The sequence below is a fragment of the Kwoniella shandongensis genome, chromosome 6 (genome assembly GCF_008629635.2).
Source record: "Kwoniella shandongensis chromosome 6, complete sequence".
NCBI lineage: Eukaryota > Fungi > Basidiomycota > Tremellomycetes > Tremellales > Cryptococcaceae > Kwoniella > Kwoniella shandongensis.
This window is the reverse complement of record NC_089292.1, coordinates 1,307,235-1,327,973: the sequence shown is the minus strand read 5'-3', so window position 1 is coordinate 1,327,973 and position 20,739 is coordinate 1,307,235. Positions and strand designations below refer to the sequence as shown.

The following is a 20,739-nucleotide window of genomic DNA, read 5'->3' as shown; positions in this document are numbered from 1 at the left end:
GCGGTTACATTGGGTTCTGCATCTTTCTCGCCAAATACATTATCTCATATTTCTACGTACATTCACATCGTAGCTCTCGTCTCCAGAATTGCGCACGACAATAGATTGAATATGCATCATATCTACATAGACATAAACATAGACATAGACGTAGATATATCGTACAATAGTACTTGACCTCGTTGTTGACTGAAGCACCCGCCTATCTTCCCCTGCCTCCAAATCCATTAGGTCGGACCAGACCTCCTCTACCTCTAATCCCAACTCCAGTTCCTATTGTTCCATTCCTCGCTCCACCCCCTAACCTCGCTGCCAGACTCCCACTTCCGTTCCCATTCCCGACTCCTTGTCCCTGGCTTTGTCCTGGCCCTTGTATTTGGGAAGCACCAAATCCGATACCAAGATTGGGAGGAGCCCCCGAGATGGGTTTTGCAAGACTCGTCGTCGGTTCCGCCATGATTATATCGATTCCGTCAGGAGTTCTAGCTCTGAATCCTCTTCCTTTCCTGACGATCACTTCCCCGTCGTCGTCGGGAGTCGATGTGATTACAGCTGAAGGTTGAGGAATCTTGTCTTTCGTCGAAGAGGAGGAAGAAGAGACGGATCGATTTAAGATCGATATCCCTTTTACAGAACCAGCACCAGAGGTAGCGGTAGATGTTGCTCTGGGTGTGAGGGTGGAGGTGGGAGTAGAAGTGATCGTAGCTCGATTCAGTATTGATAAAGATGGTTTGCTCTGCTGATTTCTAGAATCAGGATGAGAGGAAGGGGTCGCTCGGTTGAGTATACTCAATCCGGCTTTCGGTATGGACTCGGAAGTAGGTGGTGTTGAAGTCGCTGTCAATTTTGGAGATGGGGAACTGGAAGATCCTGCTCCACCATTCAGTCTATCTCGTAGTGACATCTTCGGCTCTTCTTTCGCTCGTTTGGCCGAAAGAGGACTATCGCTTGCGATAGCATCTCGCGAAGCGAGTCTCGATAACAACGAGGGTTTGTTAGCGCCCGTGTCAACCTTCGAAGGTGTTTTGTCACTAAGTGGACTTTCGATCTTTGTTATGGTAGGTCTCTTGTTGTTCTGTCCATTCGTGCCCTCAGATGAAGGCTCATCCCTCTCGCGAGGTCGTTTGTTCGTGGGTGATGGCGATGAAGTGGACACGCCTAGTCGATCGGCGAGTGACGATACTCTTCTTGTCGATTCGGAAGATTGACTGGCGGTAGGCGCACCATTGCCGTTGGAAGTCTGTGAAGCAGGAGCTGCAGTGGTCTTGGATGCATTTCGAATACTCAAGCTCGGCACAGAAGAAGGTGTTCTTTGTGTCGTGGGAGATGCATTGCTATTTCGGGTCGAGGACGAAGCAGCATTGCGAATGGAGATGCCATTACTAGCTTTGCTCGGACCAGCTTCTAGTGGTTGTGATGGCGGTAACGGGGGCGTGGGAGGTCGAGCAGAAGGTGTAGGGGACTTCTTCGCGTTGACAGCCTGTTTGCTTGGCGGGGTAGGTAGTCGACGAGGTGGTGAGTGTGCTATGGAAGAGGATGGTGCAGGGGGTGCGGAAGGCATACTGTGAGGTATTGATATCGGTCCGGAGGACAATCCATTGGTAGGACGTTCACTCGCTTGTGTTACCCCATCACCCTGTCGAGGTCCCGAAGGTGCTCTTGTAAGGTAGCCCGAGCCTGCTGTGAAGGACGGACCAGGCGTTGGCCCTCGCGGTCCCGATGGCGGTGTGAACGTTTGATTTGAAGCGACTCCCTTCGGTCCACGAGGGGCACTGGGAGGGACATCGACACGTCCCGCGGCTGAACCTTGTGGGCGGGGTGGTTGTGAATTTTGTATCGATGAGTTCGATGACGAAGGCGCTTCCCACGACGGTACAATCTTCTCAATCTTATACTTGTCATTGCCCAGAATCTAACGGAACAAAAAACCCCGGTTAGGTGACGCGAAGTTTTTCTCTCACAAATGACGGACTAACCTCGAACATGTCAACGATATTCCTCCATCGCTCAAGCTCAATTGTTCCTTTCGCTAATCTTCGTTCGACCGATTTCGCCTCTCGAGCGAGATCGAGTAGTCGCTTCGCCTCATGAGATCGTATACAGTCTCTTCGGCAATCTCGCTGTAAAGATACGTCAGATCCCATTCATCGCCTCGATGGGGCCACTTACGTTGAAGGTAGCCAATCGGTACATGGGATAGAGGAGTTGTTCGAGCAAACCGCCTACGTTCGCGAGGTTGCCAATTCGACCAAGAGCATCACAAGCGTCCTGTCCGGAGCGTCAGCTAAATGACCCCCACTTTAATGTTCTGAACTCACTATGAAAGGCGGTAATGCTGTCTCCAAGACCCGGGGGACAAGTGTCGCTTCGGATAGGTCACCGGCGCTCTTGTTGTTCCTCCATAGCTTGATAGATCCCTCCACCCAAACCTTCAAGCTTTCCACGAGACTCCTGAAGATCGGTTCACTCTTCTCCATACCAAGCTTGATCACTGCAGCGCCGTGAGTCGCAAGGAATAGAAGCGGTAATCTGGGATCGAGGGTCGTCTTCGAGGTCGATGTCGTCTTATCGATAAACTCCTTGAACAACACAATGAGCGGTCGACTTTCCTCCACATTCGATCGAGCCGAAGCTGGTATTGTCTTGATCAACCCTCTGAGGAACGCTTCTCTCGTCTCGTCCGTGGCATTGACCCCTGAAACAGTCGATAACGCTCCCAACATCTTCACAATCTTCTCCTTCTCCTCCTTCCCCACACCTTTGTCCATCGCCAGAACTTCCAAAAATCCTTCTCTGAAAACGTTCTCCACATCTACATGGTTCCCACTCTCAAGGATGGTTTTTCGTTCTTGCTCGACTTCGGAATATGTGAAATCGATGATATTGCGTCGAGAAGCACCGGTTTCGTCTTCTGATTGAGCGCGACAGTCGTCCACTATAACGGAGAATACGTCGAGGGGCGAGACTGATAAGAGGGTACGAAGCGATTCGCGGACGTATTTGAGTTCTTGGGGTTCTGAGGGAGACGTCACATGATTGTTTTAGCATGACGGACCAGGTTGAGTATCTCAGAAGCAGATATCCCCTTCCTTCACAGCCAGTAGTGGTCCTCTCGGAGGGTAGAGTTTGCGAGGCTCACACCCGCTCGTAGTACTGAGGTCAACCGAACGACTGACCGACTGGACATCTCCTATCCAACGTTGAACACAAGTAAAGAATCGAATAATACTCACGACTCGCCAACAACTGCAACAACACCCCCGTATTACCTCTTACCCACCTCGGATCCGCCCTCCCCGTCGGTCCCAAACCCTTTATACCCACAATCCTCACCCGTTCTTCTTCATCCTCGCATAGATCTAACAAAGCATCAATAGCGTCGTCTTGGAGATCTTCGAATTCTGCGAAGAATTTGGAGACCAGATAACCAAAGAATACTTTGGCTTCGTAGGTCGCGGAAGGGGATGTGGTGGGCAGGCTGATGAGATGTTGGTGGAAAAGACGACGCTGTGTGATTACAAAGATGCGACGTCAGAATGAGTCGTGTTGTCATGCCAATGAATGTTGATAGACAGCAGCAAAGATGAATGGAGGATCGGGCGGGGAGTCAGACTCACCGCTTCAACAGTAGAATTGGGCGCTACTGCTGCCGTCAACAATTCTCGAGCTCGACGGTGCGCTTCCTCGCTTTGCAATGACATCTTGTATCGTTGCCCAGATAAGGGATCTGTGCGATGCAAAAGAGGGACGGCTGTACTCGGATCGTTATTGCATCGGTCTGCTCCGTACCTCCGGTCGCCTGATTGAAGGGAGTGGGTTGGTGTGTTAGATTATGAAGAGCCAGGAGAAGGAAGAATGCTGGAAGATTGAATGAGATCACAACAAAAGTCGGAGTGGACCGTGCAACGAACCAACGGACGAACGAACCAAAACATTTCCCCGGTCACTTTTGTTCCCGACGCGTGGGTAGTGCAACAACAGCAACAACATCATGCACGAATATAACATGATCTCGTATGTAAAGCATTAGGAGACAAACACGCAGGGACGACAGGACCGGATCTGGTGTAAACATATTACAGTGTATGAAATGCGTATATAGCTCACTCCTCCTTCACGCCTTCTTCTTCTGCGCCGACTAAACCTGCTTCGGACAATATACCTCCCAACCATCTCACCACTTCCCCTTCTTCCACTCCTCCTTCTTCATCTACAAACTCTCCAACACCTCTGCCTACTACCACTCGTGATTTGTGGATCAGACTTTTACCATTGTTGGATGTGGTGGACAAATTAAGATGAACGAGGTATGTCGGTCCACTGCCTGATGACAACGAGGCAGACGAAGCCGACTGAGAGGATGGGGAAGATGGAGACGTTGTGGAGGAGAGTTGTCGAGTGATTTGGGTACTGGATGTTGATGGCGAAAGAGTAGCGGGGGAGATAGTTGATGGAGAAATAGTTGATGGAGAAGAAGGTGAAGAGGTGGGTGATGATGGTCGAGTGTGAGGGGAGAAAGTGACAGCAGGAGGTGGAGGAGGTTTAAGCGTTGTCGAAGAGATTATCTGCACATGATCGGTTTCGATCTGCAAAGTGGGACGTATGAGTTAACAGCCTCACGACTAAGCTTGACCTAGCTCACCCTCTTGACCATACGTCTTCTCTTTCCTCTGAACACCTCGCCCTTCTCAACCCATCTCTTCCACGCCCACAACGCAGTCTGTAACAGACTATACCCGATCACCGCGACCCACAGAACAGGCTTCGACTCTTCAAACTCTACTCGTAATGAGTACAGTACCGAGGAAAGTGCTAGGATGACAGACGAATAACCAAGACCGAGGTGTACGGTCGGGTGAACTAGTGATGGCGTAAAAGATTGGTCGACGAGGTGCTGTACATTCGAAACCTGTTAGCTGTTTGTCTTACTAACGTGAAGCGCATACTAGCTCACCTTCTTGACGATATCGTCCAGAGCTGATTTTATCTCTCCCAAATTCGCATTGTTAACAATCACACTTGGCAGAGGATCCGTCGCGAGTGTTGATAACGACAATGCGCTTCCGGAACTAGTCCCGACGACAGGTGATAAGCTGGGTATGGTCACGCCGTTCGGCTGTTGTTGACGTTTGGATGCTGCCATGGCGTATGGGGCGCGGCGTAGCTTTTAGGGAGGTAGAGAGTCGTGTATCTAATCCAGGGAGGGAGAAGGGGGCATCATGAACCGCTGAATGGATGATCCGGGATGAGATAGAGCGAAGAGCAAAACAGTAGCAGGAGCAGACAGTAGTGACGAGCTATGACCACCACCGCGTCGTGCTCCGTTCCATGAAATGACGTGGCAATTATTCCCGAGCGATTCCAGCAGATCCCAGCGGGAACAAATCTATCCTCCCGCTTGACGATCGAAGTACACCTCCACCAACCACTTGTCCTTGATTTCAGAATATTAGATCGTCCACATAACCACAACGTTGTCATTCACACCAAACACAACGCGATGAGCTCGATATTTAACGCAGTTAGAAGATTACTACCGCTCGCAAAGCCCAAGGTGAGCTTTTGGGACAGGAGCCATTGTCGCTGCGATTGAAAGCTGACCTGATTCCGCTTCTGTCTAAAAGGGCTTGGTCGGCCATGATCTCCAAGGTACATCAGTGCAACGACCTGAGAGCGATTAAGGCAGTGAACGTAACTAACATGGATGTGTATCCAGGCAATCGGTACTTCGAAATACCTAACCCTGCAGGAGGTAGGATGAAACGATTTGTCGAGTATAAGAAGTATAGAGATCTGTCAGAGTATACGAGGACGGAGCTTAGACCGCCAGGTGAGTATCGACGACAGCTTGACGAGATACCTAGTCATCACGTCAGTAGACGAAGTACAGATCGCTGACGATGTTATACGTGCTTTCAGTGCAATGGAGAGCATGTTCGTGGCCGCCGCTTCCTCTTCTGAGTAGTAAAGCAGATCTGACGCTAATCCGGACTCCTGTATTTCCGCTTTGTAGGGCTCTCACACACTCGACCTAATCCACCCTCACTCACCGAACTTCAATCCGACTTTGATCGTCAATCATCCCTCCAACCAAAGATCGCGGCTATCGAAGCTCGTGAAAGAGAAGAGAGGATAAGACAGGGCTATCTCTTACCTGACGGTAGTGAATTGCCATTACAAGGTGATGGACAAGGTCAAATTGCCGGACCATCAACTAGCTCGGAAAGAAAAGCTCAAAATCAACGATTCGTCGTTTCCCCTGCTGCCGCACCTACGACGGCCGAATCATCGTCGACGACGGAGTCTAAATCGAAACCACAACATGTTAACGCGCTCAATTCTGAAGAAGCCACAAAGGGATATGCTATCCCGACACCGAGTAGAGAAGATATCGCCCCGCCGCGAGAGACTATAAATCCGGCTGAACATGCGTCAAGGGAAGAACTGAGAAAGCTGGCAGAGGAAGATACCAAGAGGAGGATAAAAGAGACGGGAGGAGTGGACCAACAGCAGCAGCAACAGCAACAGCAACATCAACAGGAGACTGGTACAGCTGGGACAGGAGCTGGGTTACAGCCTAGGCGAAGAGGGAAGAAATAAAGGAAAGATTTGGCATACCTGTAAGGGGTTTTTGGGTTAGATGTACTGCATGAATACTTCGTCGTTGGAGTTACAATCCCTAGGACGCAATAGCACTGCTGTGTAGACATCAAAGGTAGAAGTCCTGCCATGATCTGCTGAATGCTTCCCCGATGTCATGTACCCTGAGCGCAACACGTAGTTGAGGAATCTGTTCTCCAATCTTTCCAGTGGCACAGATGAACGAGGCGCAATAATTATGGATATGCATGTTCAGCTGGCTTGAGTTCTCATACCTGGAACCCCGTATTATCTACAACGCGACCGCCATTCCCAGCAATAGTATAGTATATGCAAGCATCATTAAGATCCGCACATCAACCGCCTAAGCGTACTTGGCCATGAAGTCCTTGTGGAATTGCTCAAACCTTCCTACAAACTCTGCAGTCTCGGGACATAAAGCGGTGACTCGGATATGGTATGTACCGGGTTCTTGACCGAAGCCACTGCCTGCGACAGCACAGATACCGGTTGCGTCTGTGAGTGAGGGATGAACGCATGACAGTCAGCATTAACCTCCCTTTGTTAGTCCGGCCCCAATGGTACTTCCATCTCATGACCCTTCACGGACAATGCTTGGACTATTCGAGTCGAACGGGGGACAATCAAACGGCGGACACTCACCCAACAGATCCAAAGCGTACATCACGTCCGCCTCCTTTCCTCTCTTCTTAGCCTCCTCAATAGCCTTTTGAGGCATGTGGATTCTGGGGAAAAGATACATCGCCCCTTCAGCAGGGTTACATGATATGCCGTCCATCTTGTTGAAGTGCTCCGCCATGAGATTTGATCGCGATTTGAGGTTGTCCTGGATGAGAGAGGTTTCCTTGAACCAGGTAGCGTAGGAGGCGTCTTCTTTCTTGGGAGGTGAGACCATGAGATCGACACCGACCTGCAGGGCGGAAGCGAGATTAGCGTAGTACGAGATACGGCATAGCTAGAATTTGTGTGAAGGGCGAATGGTTAAGGGAAGTGGAACAAGTGAAGCCGAGGGAAGTGAAGAAGAGACCACACTTACTTGACCAGAAACGGGAGGACACAATGATACGCTCGCCATCTTGTAGATCTGCTCCATCACGTCGTCCGCAATGTTGACACACTCAAAGTATCCTCCTCTTCTACCGCATTCACCACTGACACCCTTTGAGATCGAGTGGAACGAGACTAACTCGACCGTGTCCGCAATCTCCTTCTTCATCCCCTTCAAAATCTTCTTGAACGAGTGGAATGGTCTGTGCTCCGGATCGAAGATGTTGGTTTGGTAAACCTCGTCGGCGAGAAGGACGATGCTCTCTTCGTAACAGAGGGTAACGACCGCTTCCATCGCTTCTTTGGACAAACAAGCACCGGTAGGGTTTCCAGGGTTGATAATGACCAACGCTTTGACCGGTGTTCCGGCAGTTTTGGCCTCGCTAACTGCTTTCAACAATGTCTCGTGGTCCATCGACCAATCGGCCGATTCTTGGAGATAGTAAGGGAGAGGAGCGGCGTCAAGATAGGCGAGAGTGGCGGTGTATAATGGGTATTGAGGGATGGGGATCAAACATCCCTCGCCCTTCTTGAGGGCGATGCTCAGGATCGAGGAGACACCGGCGGAAGCACCGGCAGTGAGGTAGATGGACTCGGGATCAGAGGGGTAGCCGTCACGTTCTGTGTCATCACACTGTCAGCACAGCACGATTTGCGGCTTGCGAGATTAAGATAGTTGTCAAGCAACTCACCCTCGATGAACTTTGCGACTCTCTTCCTGATAGCCAATACACCTTTGGAATGTGTGTACGCGCCTACACTTCCGATCTCCTCATACAACTTCTTCGCCCTCGCGATGGTATCTTCTGGATAAATCTTCTTGGCAATTTCCAAATGTTCGTTCATCAAATCCGGATATTCCAATAACGATATGACCTGTCTCCAATAAGTGAGAGGGACCTGGTTCAATCCCTTTTGTTGAGGGTTTCCGATATTGGCAGTGACGACATGTTCGAAAGGTAATGATTTCGCTTCTTCAGTCTTGTCCGCGAGCGCGTGAACATATTGATCTGCCTTGAGTGCGAGTTCACCTCGGACAGCATAGTGGACGTTGATGATTGAGGGGTTGATAGTAGATAGGTTCAAAGCGGGTTTTCGGGACGACATGGTGGTAGTAAATGTTCGACGTTGTAGTTGATACTTTGGTACAGTAGGTACAGTGTTGATGATACGATTTAGAGAGCGAGCGGCCATGTTATGCAAGTAGAGGTTCGAACCGAGTGAGTCAAGTAGAAAAACAGAAGGAGGGAAGTGAGAAGAGCAGAAGAAGCAGTCGGAGGCAACAAACGATCAAGATCGGCCAAGTGTGGTCGAAGACGAGATCGATCGGCAAGAGAAGGTGAAAGCAAGAAAGATAGCAAGATCAGCAAGAATGCTGACTTTTGATTAAAAGCGGAGAGAGATTGAAATGCGAAGTTGCAAAGAGCGATTATGGATGTGTACTACGGCGGTAAGCTAGGTGAGCTGAGGTGAGGTAGGTCAAGTGTTGAGTATTCAAAGATCACGGGCCGAACAGAGCGGAAACCCGAATCCTAACTTTGAATAAGTTACTAGTTACTTGCGAGTCGATTTGCTACTACTCACCACCTATGCGGCAAATCAGATCCCGTTCATATCGATCGATACTTAAAGTTTATTCGGATTAATTCTTTCTTTCGGTGACGGCTTTGGCCGGGGCTGCGGGGTAGAGTGGATGATTATCAGTTATCCAGGGTGAGAGAGAGAGCAAGGTAAATCACGGCCGAAGAACAACCGGTAGATGTTGATGCAATTGTCAATCAAACCGGCGTGCAATGTCACTGACTGACAATTCATGACCCAATTAGTTGCATCAACATCAAGGTATCGAATACTATACAAACACGATCCACATTACTACTCCAGCCCTCCATGCCAATTGTCTGTAATCAATCGTTTCCATCACTTCTTGTCTTCATCTGTTGATACCGAAACACTTGTTGCCCGTGCCGAAAAATACAGATGGTTGCAACGATATATGGCATGCTCCATGATCTTGCACACTTCTCTGGGCGGATTTTTATCCCAAATCCTCCCTTGCAACTCTTCGAAGGCGGTATGGAAATCGCTGTTTGTAAGGTCTGTAATGTTTACTCGCTCCCCATCGGGATTGCCAGGCGGGGGAACCAGGAAGGGCTCTTGGCTCGATTCAGCCAAATAGACACAGTTTTCTTGCCAGATCTGATCGACAGCCGTATTAGCGTATTCGACTATTCACCAGTGCAAACGAAGCGATTGTACATCCGTTCAATGAAGAGAGTGTACGTACTTTTGTGAAGTCCAAAGGGGGAGGGCTTGTCATGTCTCCCACGGGGGATTCTTCGGGGGTGTTGGCTCTGGTCCCGCCGGTAGGAGTGTCTCCCCCTGCGGTGTCGGTATCGCTAGCACCAACGGTGGGTGTCAAGGTTCGAAGCTCTGCGTCGCGGGCGTTCGGCTGTCCAGAGATGTGTCGCCCGGTGAGACCGTGCCGGGTCTGCTTGAGCGTAATCACTATTGATGTTCTCCTGGACCATAGGGTTTGTGTGTTTGAAAGGATAATTTGTGATGTGTTTGTTGTTGACGAGAAGGAATGGCGAGGTCGTTGGATCGTGCTGCACAGTGGTACATGCTGAGACAAGCGTTTTACCTACACCGATCCTTTATCGTCCACCCCTACCATGAAAGGACAATCTGACGTCAACCGCATCTCATGTTCCTGCACAAAGTGAGAGCGACGCGACCTTTCGGGATATTTCAACGACGGCACAGGACGATGAGACGACACAACAGCATCAGAAAACAGCACCAAATACCAAGTCGAAAAAGCAATCAGGTAGATGCACATATTGCGACAAGAGTGCGCCAGGGAACACATTTTATTGTTACCTCCAAAAGAAATCTTCATTCATCTGATGCCTCTACAGTAACCACATAATCACGTCAACTCCACCTAAACATCATGTCACATCCTTTGGGCTGCTCAATACTGCGCTAATGCGCTGACGCATGTCTTCCCGTAATCATCTACCACTGGAACGCTTGGTCTTGGGGTGAGTCGACTGGTAACGACGTCTAGCGTGACGTTTTAGCTCCTCCAAATTGGTGCCGACCATGAGATCCAGAGACAGTTGAAGGTCTTGCTCCGTTTTGATCTCTGAGACTTCAACGAATTCGTCGCCGGAATCAGGATTCGGAACGTAACAACGTTCGGTCTCGAGTCGTTTCTTCTCTTGCAAGAAATTCTTGTGCTGCAATTGAATGATACAGCACAATTAGTCTAGACAATCCACCATTTGATCAAGAAGTGAAGACACCCACCGTCTCCGGTTCTTGGGTCGCGCACTCGCTCTCCGACATTGGCATCATCTCGTATGCACGGGGAGTGCCATCAGGCTCGCTCAGTTGGGTGTACCCCTCATTCGTCCCCCGACGCTTGAGCGACGAAAATGCAGTGGAGCCGCTGGACGAAGCTGGGGCTGTGGAGGACCTCGAAGGTTTGGGGAGATGCATAATGTACTGTGGTGGGTGGCGTTAATGAGATACATGCAAGGAATATAGGTCACTCACCGAAGTGTTTGGCTTTTGTGTGTGGTTCAACGGGTGATCAGTTCTTGAGAAATGGTTAACTTTCGTTTTTGGATGTATCAGACACGAAATTGGAGAAGAGCAAGTGCCCTCTTTATACCTTGCAACGCTGCCAACGACGTCCTTGGCGACTGACAAACCTTTGTTTATCCAGCTAGAAAGGATAGAATGGTGAAACGACGGAGCTCGACTGGACGAAGGCTCTCTCAACGGAAACACATGTATCGCTGTGGTGTAAAACGGGGAGAAGACCGTCTCGACGAGTAAGACCGTCGGTGATTAGCAAGTTTTAAGGAGATCAGATTGAATGGAAGTAGCATTGAGGTGAACGAACGTGTATCCCATCACTGACAATTGCTCATGAAGTCGATTCGCAGATAGCACATCATCGAGTGACTCGACGTCACAAAACGTCATTTGCTTGGCTGGCACGACCTTCCGTTGAGTCGTGTCAGTAGGCCTTCAGACTATCTTTTGAAGTCATTTCGTCAATTCACGTCATTGAAAATATCACTCCGCCTCGGTCATTGTGGACGATATCGTAGGGCAATGGAGCTTAAAAGTAGTCGAGTCGATTGCAGAGTTATGTCGACCGTCGAGGTGGTCGTCCACCTAATGGGATACCCAACGGGGACACCTCAATTTGGGTGCGAAAGCCGTCATTGACGGGGGAAGGTATACCATACATGACTTATACAACTGTTCATCCTTTCCGAATGTGCACTGCTTTGATGCTGCTCTTGCCCTAGTTCCAATCCCCTCGATCCTGCAATGGCTACTAGTCAGTACACCTTGCCCAGAAGAGTATGACTGCCATGACCACAGACCCAGCGATCGTGTATATACTGTACGCTCGACTCACCATCAATCGTTCGTCCTGATTGTTTGTGGGCGATAACGGCGCTTTTCGTTCAGAGGCGAGCTTGGAGCTCAATTGTCCTGCTTTCGGATTGGACAAGTTGACGCCTTTGCCTTGGGCCTGAGGTAGGGATACAGCAATCAGCTTGGATCCTCCATCGGAACGACGTCCGATTTCCCATGCTTATGTGGCCCCATCGATCCCCAAGCCAAATTCTCAAAGAAAGGACAACACTCCTCTCTTTCCGCCTCGATCTACAACCAACCATAACACTGATCAGAAAGATGACTCACCGCTTTCGCCCTCTCCTCTGCAGCTCTCAGCGCCCTCTCTCTTGGATCCCCATCCGCCGCCAAAGCAGGATTATCACTCAATGTCCGTGGCGGGGCATTATTCTTCCCAGAACCAGGTCCGACAGGTCGTGCGAGATTAGGTTGTTGTGTTTGTTGATTTTGTGATGAGGTTTGGGGAGTTGAGCCGAGAACTTGGCCTTTACCAGGAGGTTTGGAAGGGTCCGAAAAACAGTTTCCCATCGTATCGCTGCGTTCCGGGGAGATCTAATCAACGATTGAAAAGGGATTCGAGCTGGAGGGGAGGAGGAGCACGGGATGAGTGAGGGTCGTGTTGCCACTGTCACTGTCCGATGATGTCTTTGATATACTTGGTGAACAGAGGAGAGATGCGAGACGATAGGTCCAGATCTGGCGAGATGTTATGCTGTTATCCACGGTGTTGTTCTCTGTTACGTTGCGAGTCCGATGTTTACTCTAATCTAGACTGTTCTGCAAGTGAATGTAGAGTACGGTGGTGTTCTTACAGATCTGTGACGAGTTGAGTTACGATGCGATGCGACGCAATGTCTGCGCAGATTGTCAAACATCAACAACAAACGGGACGCCAAGTCCCCGGCAACATATCGTACCGCTTAACCTGAGTGACACGGAGACTGCGAATTCTCCGCAAAGCATCTGGCTCAACATCGAGGATTGTTGATGCTGTTCATGATACTGAATAAGATACATGAGCTGTGATTGAGACTACTACTGCTACTGCTACTGCTGAATTATCCTATGCGACCCATGCAACAGGGTGACTGCATCCTGTGCTCCAAGATAAACATGAACAGTTTCGCTACTCCGCGACTCCGCTTCGACTCTTCCTCCTCCTATCCATCTTTGCTCCTCTTTCTCCTTTCCTCCATTATAGTGCCTTTCTCTTCTCTCTTTTCCGCTCTCTTATGCCTCCCTTGACTCTTGACTGAGCTTCTCCCACTCGGCACCACTTCCCTGGCTGGCACCGTTGGGACTAGGCGCGTCTCCACCCACGGGACTAGCATCGTCGATGTCGGCTACGCTGGCTTGAGCTTGGGCAGGAATAGCACCGGCACTGGCACTGGCACCGGCACCGGAACCGCCGAGCTCGGCGGATGAGAGAGAGGTGATTTCGATGAGGAGGTTCCAAACGGGTGGAGGAACGACTTTTTGGTAGACTGCGAATTGAAGACAAATAAGCCAGGGTCCGAGTCTCGACACGAGTTGATCCGCTGTGTGTTGAGCGGAACAATGATGGAAAGGGCGACTCACTGCCTAGCAACTCGAGAGGTTGAGGGTACACTCTCAATGCTCTGTAGAAATGAGAAGCGGACTTGACGTGGAATTCAGGACCCATGGTAGCGAGCTTTTCACCCTCCGCAACTTGTTCTTGGAAGTACGCTTCTTGTTGTTCGGGAGAAGCGGGGATACCCTCAGCCTGAATCTCGGCGAGAGCTTGTCGGAGAGCCTAAACGAATGCTGTTAGCTTTGTGTATCGTAACGATCGGTTTGGCGGAAAGGTGTGGTGTAATGAACATACCTTGGAGTTACGCTCCTTCTCCTCCTTTGCTCTAGCTTCAGCCGCAGCTTCCAATTTCTTGTGTTGCTTCTCTGAGAAAACGAATGAGTTGCATCAGTACCCAATCCATCTTGCCAACGAGGATCCATCATTCCACCTACTAAGACTCTTCCTGAACTCTGGCGAGTTGCGTCTCATATAATCAAAGTAAACGGCATATCCCAAGAAACCTGTGGCGACGACAGCGGCGGTTGCGCCTGCGATTCGGAGAGCGGGTGACGATGACATGGCGTATGCAAGAAGGTAGTTTTGGTAGTGTGAGTGTAGAGGTTGTGATTTGTGTGTGTTGTAGAACAATGCCGAATACAGATTGCGATCAACGAGCGAGAGCAGTCAGTCAATGGACAGTGGACAATGACGACTTGCCGAAATTTCCGTTTGTGGCGGCTATGCTGGGTATGACTTATCTAAGTACCCCCCTTTGGTCACCATCATCTCTGTCTCCGACGGAAGCAAAAAGTCGATCACCGTAGCTGTAGCAATGCAGCACAGCGATTAATTCATAACGACCAGCTCAGTTTGTATCTGCATTGTGGTCGCTTCAATAGTAACTATCTACAGAATCAATAACACAAAACCTCTCAACCATCACATCAGAGGATCAACGGAAGTCTACGACGATACCTGCCCTCAACAGACCTTCCACCATGTCCACCCCAACAAGAGGAGCCTACGTCCCTCCGCATCTACGAAATCGTTCTGGGCCTTCTTCCCCCTCTCCTAGCTCTTCACCCAGCAGCGTCGGCGGCTCAACGACCAGCTCGAGAGGCTACAACTCTGCCCCGACAAGATCAACACAATCTCGAACACCATGGTCAGCTCCCGCCTCACAATCCACATTCTCACCCAACAGAAATAACACATCTGGTAGACTACCTGATTTCTCATCTCCTGGCGGAGGTCCCTCCAGACGATCAGCTCCGTCCAATGGACAAGGGCACGGCCAACGAGCGAGTTACGGCGGTAACAGTGGAAGCGGGGGAGGTTCCTCCTCGCCTTCATTGTATATCTTCGGAGACAGTTTCGTTGGACCAATGAAGTTGCTACGAGATGAGTGTGTACAGATTAAAACGTTCAAGGGGTCTTCTGCAAAGGTGAGCCGAAATCTACCCTTACACTTGGTGTAGTAAATTACATAAGTGCTCACAATCGCTTTATATTATGTAGGGCTTAAACAACCCCAATTCCATCAAACAAGTATCGAAAGAACTCGTACCGATTTTAAATCATCTTCTCGCTCCTCCGCCTTATGCCTACGTCCCGTCCACGGGTAAATGGGCGCTACTAGTCTTCGGAAACGTAAGTTACAACGTACTCTCACCGCCCAACAGATGAGCTAACACCCGGCTCAGGTCGACTTACAAATCAACTATCTCTGGCAACTGGCAAACAAACCGCTCACATCGGCTTCTTTCCCATCCGAGACGCCGGACAAGCGAGACAATAACGGTGATGAAGAGCAAGGTGATGTCACAGATACTGAGGACCAGCCGGAAAACCCGATCAATCACACAAGAAGACCGTCCAATGTTCTCGCAACCGCTACTGAGACCTCTTCAAAGGGCCCCGCCCTGGGACCTGAGTCGTTCGTAAAGGTGGTAGTCGAAGCGTATACCTCATGGTTGGAACGAGAAATAGTAAATGGTCCTGTTGGAAAACGACTTCTCGAGAACGCTGAGCAACGACGTGAAGGGTGGGACACTGCATCAGGCCGACCTGCAAGGCGACGTGCCCCGCCTTCGAAAGTATTGATAGCGGCAGCTTTACCGCCATTGATTGAGGATGAGCTGTTACCCAGAATACCGGAAAAGTATGTCGAGAGGTTAGAAGAGGATCACGAGAAAGCTCAGAGAGCTATGGTTCGAACTTCCGAAGAAAGAGGATCAAGAACGCCTTGGGCTAAAGAGTCAAAGAGCCAATCGGTAGACGAGGTCGAGGTAGGATTGTCGACGTTGTCGGTTTCTGACGATCCAGCTCCTTCACCCACTTCTCCGAGATCTGCCTCGTCGAGTTCTTCCGATCCTTCAGCAATGTTTGATTCTCAGCCGAATATGGAGTCATCGATCCATTCTACGACCTCAGCTATGTCTTCGCCTCCTCCTTCCGCTACCACCAACACCAAAACACCAATTACGACCCTCCTCACGCACGATCCACCACTCTGCACACTGCCCGTCAGAGTAGAAATGACCAACACATACAACGCCGCCCTTCGAGCGTTCTGCGAGAAACATTCCGACATATTTGGATTCGTCGACATTTCCGAGGCGATGCACAAAGGTTCTGAAGCACCTTCGATCCATGGTGAAGTCGATCGTAATGTCTGGGCATGTCCCGTTGACCCCACAAATGTACACCCACTTTGGGAACCGACATTGCCATTATGGATGAAAGCGTTGGCGGAGCACGACGTGCCCACGGAAGAGTGGAGGATCAGTGAGGATGCAGAGGAGACGTTTAGAGCGTACGAGATTGATAAGAGGCGAAGAACGGAGAAGAGAGCGGGGGAGGACGAGAGGATCAAGTTGAGAGACGAGTAGGGTTTGCGTAGAGCTTATGCCCAGAGTGCATCAAGGGGAGAAGAGGGAGTGTCGTCTGATGAAGCATGTAGGTGAAGTCGAAGTGGAGCGAGATATCAAGCAGTCACTTAAATAAGTCCATTGTTGTATCATTTCACTGTTGCACATGCACATTGTATCCATCAGTCCTCAGTACAGGTTATTCTCCGTTGAATGAGTTCAGTTATTGCAAGTGTGACTTAGATACTACGGCAGTATGTCGCAGCATCATTCGTGAACCAAACTCGTTTCTCGCAGGATATGACAATGCATGAATGGTGCGTCTACGATCCCGTCTATCCTCTGCTTCGCATCGAGATGACTTGCTGGACCTTTGTCCTAACCTAAGGGAGGAGTGGGTGTCAGCGGCGGTCCAGTGTGCTGATTGATCGGTCGCTTCTGCTCTTCCACACACAGAACTGTCCTGTTCATGAACGGCTCCTGCGCAAGAGAGCAGGTGGAGCGAGAAAAAGACCATTAAGCCTGATGGACACAAGAGTCCTATGATCTTCTACTCTCCCTCCTGTTTCCCACCTCGTGGCGACACGACACATGGCGGAAACTGAAAAAAAAACAACGAGACTCCCATCTCGACCCCTGGTCTCAGAGAAGACAGAAACCACTCACCATCTCCTTGAACCTCCTCCTATGTCTCTCTGACAACAACCTCCTCTTCCTGACACTCGGTTTCTCGTAAAATTCACCCAGCCTCAACTCCTTTTTCATATTGCCATTCCTCAATAAACCATTCAATCTCCTGTACGCGGTATTGAACTCTCCTCCGCGAGGAACGAGAATTGATCGACCGGTGTAGACCGTGTTGGGGTATCCTATGTGATTACGACGAGAAGCGATAGTCCACCAATCTTCAACATTTGGATCTGTCGACGAGGACGAGGACGACGCACTTCCACTTCCACTTCCACTGCCGGTTCCGGTGGAAGACGAGGAAGAAGAAGGGATCTCGAATCGTAGTGATGATAAAGCAGATTTGGTCTTCTCTTGTGATTGAGTGTTACTGGAACTGGAACTGCCAGAAGGAGAAGGGAAAAGTTCAGAAGTAGTGGGTGGTGGTGTTGGAGGGAGAGTCGAATTGTATCGCTGTAATGTGATCAACGAAGTAGCGATACGGGATGTCGATGCGGTGGAAGGGAGAGCCGTACTCGCCCTCAAGGCGGATCGGAAGAAGAGCGACATTGCGCGGGGATGCTAGTCTGACAGCTGAACGATATTGTTGAGATTAGTCGATACTTAATAAAGACAGACTAAAGTCAAGGATAGATGGATGGATGGTATGGTCGACTTGACTTCTCGGGATAAATGAGGTAAATTCCACTTGGTAAAATTAATGCTCGGTGGAGGACGTTCACGTTTCACGTCCTAGACATCCAAGCGCTGAACAGTTGTTTTCATGAATTGCTGCTATTGACGTACCAAGAACACATTGATCTGACTGCGACAGACTGAAGAGCAGTCCCGACGCCATGCTGCTCAGCTCATTGAGGATAATCATCCTCGCACCGATCTATGCGGCTGCAGTATCGTCAAGTTCCTTCCATGAATCGTTGACTTTACACCCTCTACCGGACGGGAAGCTTTCGGTCTTGTTCGAATTCACGACGTATTTCACTTCGGAGAGCTCGTCTTCCTCCTCAATAGGTAAGCAAAAAACAGCCAACAATCTTAGTTCTGTAGTGTGAGTGAGTGGATCAGCTGACAATTATGGTATTCTACACTTAGCCCAATCACATCACTCTCTCACACCACCGTCCCTTCTTCTCCCACTGGAACAGAACAACGTGTCCGAACTCACCGTCTCCTTCGTCGCTGGTCGATGGGATCAATCCCGCTCTTCCGAGTCTGGTCCACTGCATCATGAATCAGGAGGTGGGGGCGGTGAAGTGCGCGGCTGGCTAAGAGAGGATGAGGAGATGCGGAAAACTAGCTCGGAGAGATGGAATAGCGTGACTCATGCTCTTGGTGGACTTTTCTGTGCTGGGCTGGGACCAAGTGATGAGGGTGAGAATGTTAGGACGTTTGGAGAGATCTATCCTCCTGTCATCGGTGATGATACGAGTGAGTCATATGCTCTCCATTCACAATGCGCTGGAATTCAACTGATATCACTACTACTGTCTCTAGACCTGACCCACTTCCTCTTGTCACACCCACACCACCATCTATGTACTGAGAATCTCACGCCTTTCCTCTCCCTTCTCCCGTCAAAAGGTCTCTCAGGTTTGTCATCCCTGCTCGCACAACCTGGTATCATCTTCTCGTGGGGATTCAAGACCGAAGGAATCGAAGTGATCATGCCTTCGTCGTCTCAACCGCAAGGAAGGTGGAAAGGGTGGTGGGAAGGCGTAGTGGATCTTGTTCCGGAACGAGGGACTGCCAGTAGAGAGTTCTCGATTGAGACGCTGTCCAAGAAGCATGTGCCCAGGGTATTCCCCGAGGCAGAGAGTTCAGTGATCAGGTTGATCAAGCCAAAGGTGGACAGCGACAGGATGGAAGCTGAACCGGCAGGTAGAGTGGAGGAGAAGTGGGTGGATGGGGTGAAACGAGAGGTTGTGGAGTGGGATATGCTGGATGAAACTACTCAGTTGAGCGGAAAAGACATCAAAGTCAGGTGGAACGACGAAGGTGACTTCAAGTATCGTATGTCCTACATAAGTCGCTTGACTCTGGGGTACGGGCAGCTGATGTCCAGGGTGGTCTGTATAGCTCGCACGTTTGCAAAAGCACCAATTACAATCTCACGAACAGTTGTCGACTCGTTGGCATCAGACGGCACGTTCCAGATCAAGATCACCAACAATGGCGCAGTGTCGCGAGATGCTGTGTATAGCGAGATATGGCCTTGGTGGGCCAAAGGTTGGATGAGCGAGATCAAAGTTCACATCGAGGGAAGAAAGGATGATCGTGAGTGTCGGAGATCCGAAGATGTGGTACAGAGTAACACCCAGCTGACTGATGCCTGTATAGCTACGTTACTCCGTGATGTCGAGTATCACCCCTCGACCCCGCCCAAAGTATCGACCACAACGTTACATTTCTCCTTGACACTGCCTCAGAGGTCTACAATCGTCCTTACAATACCATTCACCAAGCTTACTCTCAAATATACCGAGCATAGACCGGATGCTGAGAGAGGTGTCGAGCTCTCCTCGGGAGTGCTCACACTCTTGGACTTGGAGCAGAACCAGGGCAGCGATGATGAGGCGAGAAGGTCTGAGAGAAAGAGGATTTACACCAATCGGTTACTACTGGATGTCCCGACGCCCGACTTTTCGATGCCGTACAATGTCATCATCATGAGCTCCACGGTCATGGCGGTGTTCTTTGGCTTAATGCAAGGTGGTCTGACGAGAAGATGGGGGTGGGTCGAGGTGCCTAAGGAAGATGGAACAGAGTCAGGGAACGGTTTGACCAAGGACACTATGCCTGTGGGAATAAACGAGAAAGAAGCTTTGTCAGATGCTATATAGAAGAATAGAGAGAGCTGTTGTTCATGCATATTGTAACCAAAGGGGTGGATTACCATGATACCAAACAGCAAAAGCGCACGGTGCCACAATTCCGTCATCCGCCAAGATTAGCCACAATCAGATTTGACCTCCACCCGAGTGACAACCGTTATCAGTCGAAACTTTTCCAATCTTGCTGCGAACCATGCCATTTCGACTCGACTCGATCGTCTTTTCAGGCAGTGAATGCATGTAGAGATAGTGATGATGATGGGGATGGAAGCGATGAACTTGGATGGTACTGCCGCTTCAGATTCGGTATTGTGTTCGATGAGCGATAACGCGAGTGGCTTGTGCGATGTATGATCTACGGAATATATCAACTGTTCTTGGAAAATAAGTGGGTCTACAGGACTCGATCTTGGAAAATAACTGAGTGGTGTTTTCCAATAATCCGATGACTCCAAGTTGTACGGTGAGAAGGGCGGCACTCTCCGTTTTCCATTCCATCGTTGTTTTCCAATTTTTTTCCATTTTCCACCTTTTTCATCCTCTCTTCTTAGCTGCATACTGCATACACCACACGGTACCCACCCAATCAATCAACGCGATACATAGATAACACGCACACTCGACCCACCCACCCCTTAGACCCGGTTTCCTTGCATCCCATTCCGTTCGTTCGTTCTCTTCCTCAATGCGAATCATTAGAATA

General features: G+C 49.8%; 10 protein-coding genes across 10 annotated transcripts; 3 read left to right on the top strand and 7 right to left on the bottom strand.

The window, feature by feature from the left end:
• Positions 1-202: 202 nt before the first annotated feature.
• On the bottom strand, positions 203-4,075 carry CI109_103777 (uncharacterized protein; the record flags this gene model as incomplete). The annotated part of the gene is made up of 7 exons (XM_032001719.2): positions 203-1,912; positions 1,977-2,120; positions 2,170-2,268; positions 2,319-3,016; positions 3,234-3,507; positions 3,618-3,727; positions 4,042-4,075. The coding sequence occupies 7 exons, from the start codon at positions 4,073-4,075 to the stop codon at positions 203-205; spliced, it is 3,069 nt and encodes a 1,022-aa protein (XP_031863882.2).
• Positions 4,076-4,103: 28 nt separating this feature from the next.
• CI109_103776 (uncharacterized protein) lies at positions 4,104-5,143 on the bottom strand (the record flags this gene model as incomplete). Its single annotated transcript, XM_032001720.1, has 3 exons — positions 4,104-4,586; positions 4,643-4,894; positions 4,955-5,143. 3 exons carry the CDS (start codon positions 5,141-5,143, stop codon positions 4,104-4,106), a joined length of 924 nt encoding a protein of 307 aa, XP_031863883.1.
• A 357-nt stretch (positions 5,144-5,500) lies between these two features.
• Positions 5,501-6,600, top strand: CI109_103775 (uncharacterized protein; the record flags this gene model as incomplete). The annotated part of the gene is made up of 5 exons (XM_032001721.1): positions 5,501-5,554; positions 5,625-5,649; positions 5,717-5,830; positions 5,920-5,934; positions 6,014-6,600. The coding sequence occupies 5 exons, from the start codon at positions 5,501-5,503 to the stop codon at positions 6,598-6,600; spliced, it is 795 nt and encodes a 264-aa protein (XP_031863884.1).
• Positions 6,601-6,964: 364 nt separating this feature from the next.
• Positions 6,965-8,775, bottom strand: CI109_103774 (uncharacterized protein; the record flags this gene model as incomplete). Its single annotated transcript, XM_032001722.1, has 4 exons — positions 6,965-7,116; positions 7,264-7,531; positions 7,658-8,289; positions 8,361-8,775. 4 exons carry the CDS (start codon positions 8,773-8,775, stop codon positions 6,965-6,967), a joined length of 1,467 nt encoding a protein of 488 aa, XP_031863885.1.
• A 1,910-nt stretch (positions 8,776-10,685) lies between these two features.
• Positions 10,686-11,175, bottom strand: CI109_103773 (uncharacterized protein; the record flags this gene model as incomplete). The annotated part of the gene is made up of 2 exons (XM_032001723.1): positions 10,686-10,913; positions 10,984-11,175. The coding sequence occupies 2 exons, from the start codon at positions 11,173-11,175 to the stop codon at positions 10,686-10,688; spliced, it is 420 nt and encodes a 139-aa protein (XP_031863886.1).
• Positions 11,176-11,995: 820 nt separating this feature from the next.
• Positions 11,996-12,642, bottom strand: CI109_103772 (uncharacterized protein; the record flags this gene model as incomplete). Its single annotated transcript, XM_065967363.1, has 3 exons — positions 11,996-12,016; positions 12,113-12,229; positions 12,403-12,642. The coding sequence occupies 3 exons, from the start codon at positions 12,640-12,642 to the stop codon at positions 11,996-11,998; spliced, it is 378 nt and encodes a 125-aa protein (XP_065823435.1).
• Positions 12,643-13,344: 702 nt separating this feature from the next.
• On the bottom strand, positions 13,345-14,227 carry CI109_103771 (uncharacterized protein; the record flags this gene model as incomplete). The annotated part of the gene is made up of 4 exons (XM_032001725.1): positions 13,345-13,598; positions 13,693-13,888; positions 13,961-14,031; positions 14,101-14,227. 4 exons carry the CDS (start codon positions 14,225-14,227, stop codon positions 13,345-13,347), a joined length of 648 nt encoding a protein of 215 aa, XP_031863888.1.
• A 419-nt stretch (positions 14,228-14,646) lies between these two features.
• CI109_103770 (uncharacterized protein) lies at positions 14,647-16,539 on the top strand (the record flags this gene model as incomplete). Its single annotated transcript, XM_032001726.1, has 3 exons — positions 14,647-15,093; positions 15,167-15,298; positions 15,352-16,539. 3 exons carry the CDS (start codon positions 14,647-14,649, stop codon positions 16,537-16,539), a joined length of 1,767 nt encoding a protein of 588 aa, XP_031863889.1.
• Positions 16,540-16,853: 314 nt separating this feature from the next.
• Positions 16,854-17,754, bottom strand: CI109_103769 (mitochondrial 37S ribosomal protein bS21m; the record flags this gene model as incomplete). Its single annotated transcript, XM_032001727.1, has 2 exons — positions 16,854-16,901; positions 17,185-17,754. The coding sequence occupies 2 exons, from the start codon at positions 17,752-17,754 to the stop codon at positions 16,854-16,856; spliced, it is 618 nt and encodes a 205-aa protein (XP_031863890.1).
• A 287-nt stretch (positions 17,755-18,041) lies between these two features.
• Positions 18,042-20,045, top strand: CI109_103768 (uncharacterized protein; the record flags this gene model as incomplete). The annotated part of the gene is made up of 5 exons (XM_032001728.1): positions 18,042-18,216; positions 18,298-18,633; positions 18,700-19,215; positions 19,282-19,479; positions 19,543-20,045. The coding sequence occupies 5 exons, from the start codon at positions 18,042-18,044 to the stop codon at positions 20,043-20,045; spliced, it is 1,728 nt and encodes a 575-aa protein (XP_031863891.1).
• Positions 20,046-20,739: the final 694 nt, after the last annotated feature.